The 10,425-nt window shown below is 40.0% G+C and overlaps 1 protein-coding gene across 2 annotated transcripts; it reads right to left on the bottom strand.

The window, feature by feature from the left end:
• Window positions 1-611: 611 nt before the first annotated feature.
• On the bottom strand, window positions 612-5,047 carry GTL1 (GT-2-like 1). Of its 2 annotated transcripts, none has more exons than XM_077392162.1 (3): window positions 4,242-5,037; window positions 2,056-3,613; window positions 612-1,524 (listed from the first exon to the last, which is right to left on the bottom strand). In XM_077392162.1, the coding sequence occupies exons 1-3, from the start codon at window positions 4,601-4,603 to the stop codon at window positions 1,282-1,284; spliced, it is 2,163 nt and encodes a 720-aa protein (XP_077248277.1). In that variant the 5' UTR covers window positions 4,604-5,037; the 3' UTR covers window positions 612-1,281. The 2 variants fall into 2 exon arrangements, with proteins under 2 accessions (XP_077248277.1, XP_077248278.1); XM_077392163.1 differs by having other exon boundaries at window positions 1,377-1,520; window positions 4,242-5,047.
• Window positions 5,048-10,425: the final 5,378 nt, after the last annotated feature.

The following is a 10,425-nucleotide window of genomic DNA, read 5'->3' as shown; positions in this document are numbered from 1 at the left end:
ACATGAACGCGAACCCGACCCGAACTCAACCCAACCTGACATTTTTTCAGGTTGAACCCGACCGGAGTTGCACCCCGAAATTCTGCCATTTGGCCGTGGAGGATTGTTCACTTTAAAAATGAATTGCAGATTGGCATATATGCCATTTGGCACCTCCCTCCTCTTCAGCTCAAGCAAAGTGACTCTCTCTCCATAGTCGCTCCAGGAGGAAGACGACACTAGGGTTAGGACCCAGTGGCATTTTCGTAATAAATAGATACCCTCCATTACTGAAACCTTTGCGTCTTTATTTTCTATCTAAACGACAACCATTTGCCGCTTGCAGTTGGGTTTTTGTTCTTTTCCACTTTAATGCTTTTTTTTTCTATCTTTCTTTTTTAACTTCTCATTTCATCTTATTTTGAACTTCATATGTTTTATTAATCTCATATTTATTTTCTCTAACGTCAAGCCGAAAATGGGGCCTGAGAACATAGTAAATAAAACTAAATGCAATAATACCCAGAGAAAAAAGGAAATTTCATGCAATTAAAAGGAGAGACGTAGAGAGAGAGAGAGAGAGAGAGAGAGAGAGAGTAAAATTTTCAGGAAATGGTTCAAAGAGAATCGAATTAGAGAAACGAAATTCGATTCCATTTGTCGACTTTAATTACTGCCCCACTATTTTTTTTTTCACTGTCAGACCACGACATCACAAATGCAACAAACGAGAGCAATAAACGATAGAATTACAGTTTCATATTATTGAAATATATGATTTAGAAATGAAAATGAAAATCCTTTCCAAACAAAACAAAGCTTCTTAAGTCTTCCCTTGCTCTTGTTCTTGCTGCTTGGAGTTTTGTTCTAGTTCAATCCATCTCAATTTCTTTCAAATTCTCCGATTTCAATTTCAACCTCTTTTGACAATTTCTTGTATATCATCTTCGTTGCGTGCTCTCGCTTATTTCAGCCTTCAAATTAGTCTGCCCATCATTTGGTCCGAGACAGATCTTTATTCAACAACAAATCAATAAAATAGGAAAGGATCGAAGCACAACACTACGAATTTCGATCTCAACGAACAGAAAAAACAACAGATTACCTAAAAAAGGCTCTAGTGAATAAGTAGAAGATGAGGAGGTAAGGATAAGGATAATGATTTTTTTGGGAAAGGACAAGGTTATTAGACTTTGATCCAAGGCCTAGATTTTGATGGGTTTGATTTTTTTTTATTTTTTTTTTCGGCATAAGTACATATGGTACATTTGGGGAAGAATGGGATTGATGGGGAAAGAGAAGCTACTGAACCATGGCCAAGAAGGAACCCGCCGTTGGGTTCCCTCCGCTGTTAGAGGAACCTGCATTTTGCCTTTGGAATTGAATCTTATACGCCATTTTCCTATCTTCTTCTTCGTCATCTTCATCGTCATCATAGTCTTCTTCCTGGTCGAGATTGTCGCTGTCCGGTTCCTCGAGCTTATCATAATCGTCCATCACAGATTGATGTTGCTGTTCCATCAGCTCCTTCATAATGTCTTCTGGCTTCAATCCAAAACAAGAATCAATCGAATTCCGAAAATTGAAAACAAATAAACAGAATTAAGGTCACAAAATCAGTGTTTTAAAATGCGGATGTGGGTCAAAATGCGACCAAAGTAAATCCTAGTCAATTGGGCACGAAGCGGTCGAGTACTCGATTGATGCGGTCATAAATCATGAGTCAAAGGAGTTTTGAATTTTGATTGATTTTTTCGGTCATAAATCATGAGAGTCAAAGGAGTTTTGAATTTTGATTGATTTTTTTTTTTAAAATCAGTGTTTCAAAATGCGGATGCAGGTCAGAATGCGGCCACGTTAATCCTAGTTGAATGAGCAAGAGGGTGGTCGAGTATTGGGTTGACATGATCACAAATCATGAGACTCAAATGAATTTTGAATTTTGTTTGATTTTATAGGGCAAAACATGGATTCGGACAAAAACGCAGCCAAGGCAAAAAGGGGGTCGAGTCAGGAGAATCAAAGATTACACAAGGGGAGTTTTGAAACTATGCACAAAATTGGAGCAATGCTTACCTTCTTCCCTCCTCCTTCAAAGAAGCTTGCCGGTAAACCTCCATTAGTACCCTGGACTTGCAAACCTGTCCCTTCACTGCTTCCCCCATCTGGGTTCCCCCCATTTTTACCGGTGCCCGTGCCCGTGTTCGTGCTCTTCGCTTCACTCTCCGCCATTGATTGTGGTGGCTGAGGGGGCATGATCGCGAGCATATCACTACATTCTTGCGGGTTTTTATTCGGATTGGGTTCAATTTCTTGTTCTTTCTTGCTTTGGTTTCCCAAGCTACTGCTGCTGCCTCCGCCACTGCTGAGTATTTTCTTCCTGTAGAGAGCATCCAACTGATGGAAATAAGGGCAAGTTTTCGCATCTTCGGGACGTTTTTTGTTGCTCTCTTTCACCTTCTTGAAGTACTTGTTGATATTCTCCCATTTCTCCTTGCACCTCTTAGCACTCCTATTGTATCCCATTCGCTGCATTCCGGCCGAAATTTCTTCCCAAAGAGGCCCCTTTGGTCCAGCTTCTTGATACCGATTTTCTAACTCGCTTCGCAGCTTTATAAGCGCTAGAACCTCCGATTTAGGCCACCGGGAAGACGCGGGATCGAACATCCCACTCCCCACTATCTCTTGTTGCTCTTTAAGGACAATTTCCGATGAAGGCGGTGGCAGACTATGCCGGATAATTTCAGTGTTTTGCAATTGGGTTTGTAGTTGTTCTTGTTGTTGTGGCCGTGGTGGAGGTGGCGGTGTAGGTTGCGGAGGTGGGGCCACTGGAATTGTCACCGGGGCAGCCGGAATTATCACCGGAGGCTGAACCTGAATTGTCTGGCCAGTGATTTTCTGAAGGAATTCGATCACGGCGGCATCTCTAGACGAGGATATAGCCCGCTCATGGGCCATGATTTCATGTTCTCGGGTCAGCCTCACCATTTCTTGTCTCTTCCACGCCTCCTCTCTGATCATTCTATCTTGTTCTCTCTTCTCAATTGCTTCTAAAAACCTTTGTTGCATCTGTTCTTGTTTCTCCATCACTTGTTTCATCAACCCCTCGAAAAAAACCATCATTTTCCGACTCCCACCTCCTCCTCCTCCATTGGATCCAGACCGCTTTCGCTTTCTCGTATCCGGACCCACTTCGATCTCGTCCTCGGAATCAGAATCCGATGATGAACTATTAGAGGAGAAGCTGATTCCTGCAGCCGAACCGGAGATTCCGGTCGCGGGTCCGGCCATCAAATCGGGGGCTATTCCGGGCATGTTGAGCTGGGTTGGCGGGGCCGCCGATACTGGTGGAGCTTGGATTATTCCAGATGGTCCGACCATTGAAGTGTTAGGAGAAATTCGGACTGAAATCGGTGCTGGAGAAGGATTTGAAGTGGGGTGAATGGGTCCGGAGGTTATGGGTGGAGGTGTATTTGTGTTATGAAGAGCTTCTAGTTGGCTAAAAAACCTGTAGCTTTTCCCATCTTGCCTCCCAGCTCGGCCTTCTTTGGTTCTCTTATAGTATTTGTGGACGTTCTCAAATTTCTCTTTACATTTTTTGGAGCTTCTGTTGTAACCCAACTCACCTAATTTCCTGACAATCAAAACCCACAAAAGGAAAGAATTAAAAAAGAGAAGAATAGAGCATCAAAATGAGTGGTGATAACAACTTAGTTTTCTTCCCTAAAGCTAGTTTTGTGATGATTACACCTCACTATTTGTAATAAAAATAAAGCATGGTAAGAAAAAAATGCATGCTTTTTTTTTTTTTCCTATTTTTTTAATCTTAAGCTTTTTTTTTTTTTTTAGGTGAAATCAATTTTGAGGAATTGGGATTTCTTGGGTTTGATGCAGTGGGGATCTGGGTTACTGTTATGGAATTCAGAGAAAAGGACGCGCTCGTGAAAGAGAGGAAGAAAAAGAGGTGTGGAAGTGAGAGAAGAATTCTAGGGTTTTCCCTTCTGTTTTTTTTCACTTACTTTGAGCTGAAATCAAGACACATAGAATTTAGGAGCCTTGAATTCAGTTAAAAGTCAAACACAAGGGCTCAGATCTTGTGAATTTCAAGAAAGAAAGAAAAAGGAAACGAAAATCGGCAATTTTGAAAATGGGTTTAGACACATAGTAATAGATTATGAGGAAAAATGATGGAGAGGCAGCCAGGATTATAGAGCAGGAATTAGAGAAGAAGAGAAATTTTTTTTTTTTTTTTTTTTTTTTACCTGGAGACATCTTCCCAAAGAGGACCTTTGAGAGTGGCATCTCTGAAGGCAGCATCCATTTCAGACCGTATTTTCAAGAGGGCTAAAGTCTCTTGCCGCGGCCACCGGTTCCCAGCCGACCCGCGTTCGGCTTCTTCTCCAGCAACTAGGGCATCATCATCCGGGAATCCAGTGCCGGAAACAGGCATCAATTCCTCAAAATTACGGGCCGGAGGGCGGCTACTGATAGGAGAAGCAGCTTCAGGTTGCTGTTGTAAGTGGTCGGAGCCTGAAATTCCGATCATGTGGGTCCCACGGCTTCCAGTTCCTGCAAAAGGCGGCATCTCCGGTGGCACACCATATTGAGATCCCCCTTGCTGCATACTTTCTTTTTTTTTAATCTCGATTAATCTCTCTGTTTGAAATATTCTTTTTCTTATCTCTCTCTTTGAGTAGCACTACTGTTTCAAGATGAGAGTTGATGTTTGTTCCTCTCTCCCTTACTCATGAGAGAGAGAGAGAGAGAGAGAGAGAGAGGGGAATTTGTGAGGAAGAAAGAGAGGAAAAGGGGGGTGATTGAAATTGGAAAGGGAAATCAGTACAAGAGGAGGTGAAAAAAGATAGAGACAACTGGAAAGAGAGAGAGAAACTCCTCCTATGAGTGAGTGCTGGAAAAATATTATTTATAAATACATACGTCTTGTAAAAAATTATAAAAGATAAATAATACTAAGAAAGAAAGAAGAAGAAGAGAATAAGAGAAGAAGAGAGTGCAAACTAATGAGAGAGAGAGAGAGATGGAGATGAAGATGGAGATGGAGATAGAGATGGAGATGAGAGATTGAGAGAAAGGATAGAATTGGAAAATGATAAAACAAACCACACTCTGCGTTGTCAGTGGCTTATTTTGAAGCTAATAATAGATAATATCGAAGAGAGAGAGAGAGAGAGAGAGAGGGGGGGGGAGGTGGGCCCACTTCATTTCTTCTCAACTCCCTCATTACGCCCACCCTGGAATCAGAATATCTAGAGTTAAACTAACCCTAGGTCTTAAATCTATTTTCTTGCCCACCCCTATAGTGAGAAAAAATAAAAGATAATGATAAAATAAAAGGTCAAAATTTTTTATTTTTTAATGATGATGTCCACACTCCCTTGTTTTGTTAAGCTCACGGGTCACCCCCCTTACTTTTCTCTGTATTTTTAATGGCTACTGATATTAGCACTGCCAAATTTCAATAACCCCACTAACCCATCTTGTCTTTTGTTATTTAAACAGCTGTTGGTTCCCAAAAAAGCTCTGAGGAGCCTACTTAAAAAAATAAAATAAAATTTAAAGACAAGCTGAGTTGGTGCAATTATTAAAACATAGTCCTGCCAATATCACTACGCTTTCTAATGGGCTCTAGATATTTTTTTTGGGAAATTATAACAGCCTCAAAAACAAAAATTAAATAAAAATAAAATAAAAAAAAGATAAAGAGTGCCATTATCGAAATAAGGGTATTGGCATATATCATTATCTCTTTACTTTATCCCAAAGAAGAGAGAAAAAAAAAGTCCCTAGGGAGACAAGAACACATTGCCACAGCTGGAAAGTGGGGCCCACAAGTGAAACGCGCTATTATAACGTGCGTGGCGGTTATCGTGGATCCACACCGGAATACAGTGCGAAACGCATTCCCTGACACGTGGCAGAGAAATCTCGCGAGATGATTCTGTCGGAACAGCACACACACCGTGCGAGTGTTTCTCTATATTCTCGCGAGAACGATGCGATACACTAATTTCTCGTATCGTCCGACTTTAATTTTTTATTATTTTGGAAACGGTAACGGATCGATTGCTAGAGTTATTACGGTGGGTCCCACAAGTTTGGCAGCATAAATAGGGTCAAGTAATAATAGAGGTCCCCTCCATGCCTTGTAATTTCTAATTTAACCCCTGTTTCCTGATTTATTTTACAGAAAACCACCTCAGTTTAACTCTCTCTTTATCTTTTACCACGTCCGTGTGTGTCTTTGTGTGTTATTTTAGCCTTTTTCAGACAAACTCCTTACGTGGTAGAAGGTGTCGTTGCTTGTTCCGTCTTTTAACTCCGTCCAGAACCGAGCCCACTTGTCTCTCTCTCTATCAGCATCTTTTCAAGTTGCCACGTTACCCCCTCTATTTTGGTAATTTTTTAATTTACTTTGGTTCCTTCTCTTTTAACCGATTCTCATTTTTATTTTGGCTTCTAATCAAGCTGGAAGAGGTAGGTTTCCTTGTTTTTTACCAAAGAAATCAGACAGGTGGTTTTGATAATTTTACAGGAAATAATCCACTAATGGCAAAAATGCCCCTTTAACTTGTCCCCTACGGTCTGGGAAAGTTGCAGGCTTTTGACCGTCCATACACAGGGGTATTTTCGTCCCAGGATGGAATTTTTAAGTGTTACAACTCACAAGTACGTGGTTTCGTTACGGCTTCTCGGCTTATAAAGAGAGCCTTTTTAATGACTAAATTGCCCTTCACATATGTAGAAATGACCTCTCTCTCTCTCATTTGGTTTTAAATTTCAACCTATTAGTCCGAAACCGAAATTCTTGAAATTTATCAAATTTCGGTCAAAATTCTGAAAAAAATGCCCTTTTTTATTTCTTCACAGAATTTCGGCAGGCCGAAATCAATTTTGAGATTTCTGCCAAAATTTCGGCTCCGGCAAGGACCGAAATTTGACCGAAATCGAAATTTAAAACCATGTTCTCTGACACCCTAAACTTGAAAGTGTGACACTTATCTGCTTCTTTATATCTTGTTCTCTATCTTCACATATCTTACGGGGTCCACAAGTTAAGTTTCAGTTTGGAGTTTTCACAAAGGATGAGGAGGAGAAGAAAAGGCAGGGTATAAGGGCTAACATGAAAGGTGTATAAGGGGCTAATATGTCATTGTACTCACACAACTTCTGCATGTTCGCACGTGTGTGTAGGCCCACTGCTTTCGGTGCTTGTGAGTAATGTGGAAGACCCGTTGAGTGGCCCCCACATCACATAGAGATGTGTGCCTCTGAGATATGAGCAGCAAACAAAGTTTTGGTAGCATAGCTCTTAGAACTTGTGGCTATGTTTATTTGAGACTTTATCTCAACGGCTATAAAGTTGGATGACAAATTCCAAAATCGCCACGTGTGGGCCCCATTTGGGTAGGACACGCTCCAAAATTTTCACCATACCTAATGGATGATTCTAAAAATCCAATCAACGGCTGTGATTGGGGCATTCCTGCGGGCCCCAGTGAGAATATGGCAAAGCCTGAAAATGACACTCACCTAACGATCCTAACCCTCTGTTTGGCACAGACTCAAATGGGGACCAATGCCCTCTAATAAAATCAAAAATAAAAATAAAAACAAAATGGGCACTGATATATTTGGCCCCATTTCTTCCTTGGACCAGCCCCCTCTACTGCATTTATGAATTATTATTTTTTCCAATGGGTAAAAAGTGACAGGAGTGCCACTACTCTCGCTTAAATTCAGAGTTCTGATAGGATCCAGTGCATTTTGTGCTAGTATATATGATTGCACCATCCTAGTGCATTTATGAATTATGACTATGCTTTTTACACTAAAAGAGTGTGGCCCGGGGAGAATAAGGGGGTGAATATAATTTGCTTCATTTTTTAAAATCATATTTTCAATTAACATACATTTATATCTATGCTATAAAAGTTCTCCCTCCCCCTAGCTTTTAAATAACCAAAACATCCAAAGAGTGACATATAACAGATTTCAGTGCCCCTCTAAAATAGATTTTAGCACCAAAAGAGTGTTTTGGTCGTTACCACCTTTAAATAAGTTGGAGGATTAAGACAACATTAATTAGAGAGTTAGGGAGATTTTGGATTTATCACCCGGACACAAATTTCCCTAAAATTGCATTTCTTTCAATTGAGAAACTTTATGGTGTCGTTATCATCTTTCTAGACTTCTAGTAAAGTAATAATATTGGTTTTTAAAATTAGATTTTAGAGGGTTAAATATCTTCTTAATTAATAAATTCCTATTTTTCCCAAAATTACTTCATTTTTAAAAGAATAATTTCTAACAGAAACTTGGGTTATTTAATATTTTCATGTCACATTACTAGGGGCGGACAATTTTACGAATTAAATAAAATCGGGGGATAATAAGGTAATTTCAGCCCGGTGACGTCAGCTCCGGCTTTGTAGGAGAGGTTGACACTCACATAGAAGAGAATGGGCACGTGTCATTCGCACGTACCGATGGGCACGTGTCCAGTCGGCATCTCGGAGCGAGATTGTTGGTCCCACAGATGCCACGTGTCGAGTTATAATTGGCAGTAGAGAGCTCTGCTTTTGAATGAAATGGGTTATCCACTCGGACCACCCATTTAATCTCTATATGCTCTCTCATGGATCAATCATTATAGAAGAAGTTACCTTACAACGAAATGAAAGGGGTCGTTTTCAATCCAATTGCCCGTATTAGATTAAAGACAATCCCCACCGCACACGTGGTGGACCCACCACAATGGTGATCATCTACGGCCATGGGTAGTAAGCCTTAATGGGCCCCACCCATCTTCAACTAGAACCATGTTTTGTGGGGCCCAGGTGCATCAACTCTTCAAAAAAGGTGGTGCAACCAACTGGGACCCACTTTCATAACCGTCCATTCTTTAATTACTGCCAATAAATATTCTCCTGATCTAGACCTTCTTATTATAAAATCAAACAAAAGGAAAATCAAATCATTGGAAAATGAAGTGAATAGAATCATATCTCGAGATTAGTAGAAATATTAATTTTTTTAAAAATCAGGCATGCCTCGAGGAGAATTTATTTACAACTCTGCCTATCAAATTCAATCTGCTACTTAAATTATGTACGTCAATTTCACCTAACCATGGAAATGTGTTTTTGATCGTCGGATGTGGATAGATAATCAACGATCCACATTCAACAGAAATCCAATGCATTTTGTTAGATACTACTAGGCCTGTTCAATGGGCATTTTAGAGAGCCCATATGGGTCAATATGAGGTTGATCCCTATTGAGGCATTTCTCCATAAAAGAGAAATGATATCCACACACCACTTGTTTCGATAATGGCACTTTGCACTTTTTAAACCACTTTTTCTGATTATGGCCCTTATGGGTAGGAAGCATTTAAGGAATTATATGTTAAAGCTAAATAGAAAATGAATTAACAGTTGAGTCAGTATCCCAATAAGTTACATACATACGTACATTTATTTATGTGATATCCACACCAATATGTTTTGGTAAGGGCGCGAACTAGCCTAAAGATGAATAAAATGAAAAAGACAAAATCTGTTGGAAAGTGAGCCCATGTGGCTGTTCTCACGTGCAAAAGCCAGCTGCAAAATTGCCTACCCCGCCCCCCACACGCAGCACACACAAAAGACGAACTCACCTTGTCTTTTATCATTTAAAATAAAACTCACCATGTCTTTTATTATTTAACGAGCTGTCAAAAGGCTTTAAATTCCCAAAAAGCTCACGGCAGCCGATTAAAAAGGAAAAGACAAGGCAAGTCTGTCTCATTATCAAATCAAGGTAGTCCCAATAGCAATAGAGCCTATATATCAAACTAAATTCAGTTACTTTTATTCCAGTTAAAATTTACTTGTTTTTCAATTTCCCCTCTGCCCAGGTAAAAAAAAAAAAGAAGCACAAATTCCTTAATTAATTGGTATTTTTCACAAGAACCTGAGAGAGAGAGAGAGAGAGAGAGAGAGAGAGTCTGTGAGAGAGAGACATAGTAGCGTGTGTGAATTAAAGTAGGAAGATAACATCAGATACATCTACCTGTCCATAAAAAAAAAAAAGAAGAGAGGGAAGGGGAATTAATACCCACAATCAAAGGGAATGAGCACATCAGTGTGTAAGCATGGACAAGTGGTTGTAACCGTCTGCCCTACTAATCCCCCCTCACATAAAGCATGATGTCGATTTTCTTCATTCTCCCATTTACTCTCTCTACTATTATTGTTGTTGCTGCAGTACTACATATTCCTATACATACATTTCTACTACCATTATTATAATTAGCATTAAAGAGATTATAATCTTACATCCACATCAAGTGAAAAAATTGGGAGAGAATTAAAGAGAGTTAGGTGCCAAAATGGAGACAAGTAATTAAGGTTGACAGAGGAAGATGGAAAGAGGGCAGCA

Source organism: Tasmannia lanceolata, unplaced genomic scaffold (genome assembly GCF_043159265.1).
Source record: "Tasmannia lanceolata isolate RefF3 unplaced genomic scaffold, GAP_Taslan_0.1 ptg000012l, whole genome shotgun sequence".
In the NCBI taxonomy this organism is placed as follows: Eukaryota; Viridiplantae; Streptophyta; class Magnoliopsida; order Canellales; family Winteraceae; genus Tasmannia; species Tasmannia lanceolata.
This window is presented reverse-complemented; position numbering and strand designations above follow the sequence as displayed.

What these genes read in the sequence shown, in the direction of transcription:
- GTL1 (XM_077392162.1), bottom strand. Translation starts at nt 4,603, where the DNA reads ATGCAGCAAGGGGGATCTCAATATGGTGTGCCACCGGAGATGCCGCCT. An exon ending in CTTTGGGAAGATGTCTCCAG is followed by an intron (nt 3,614 to 4,241) that starts GTAAAAAAAAAA and finishes TTTGATTGTCAG; the next exon opens with GAAATTAGGTGAGTTGGGTT. An exon ending in TTGAAGGAGGAGGGAAGAAG is followed by an intron (nt 1,525 to 2,055) that starts GTAAGCATTGCT and finishes TTTGGATTGAAG; the next exon opens with CCAGAAGACATTATGAAGGA.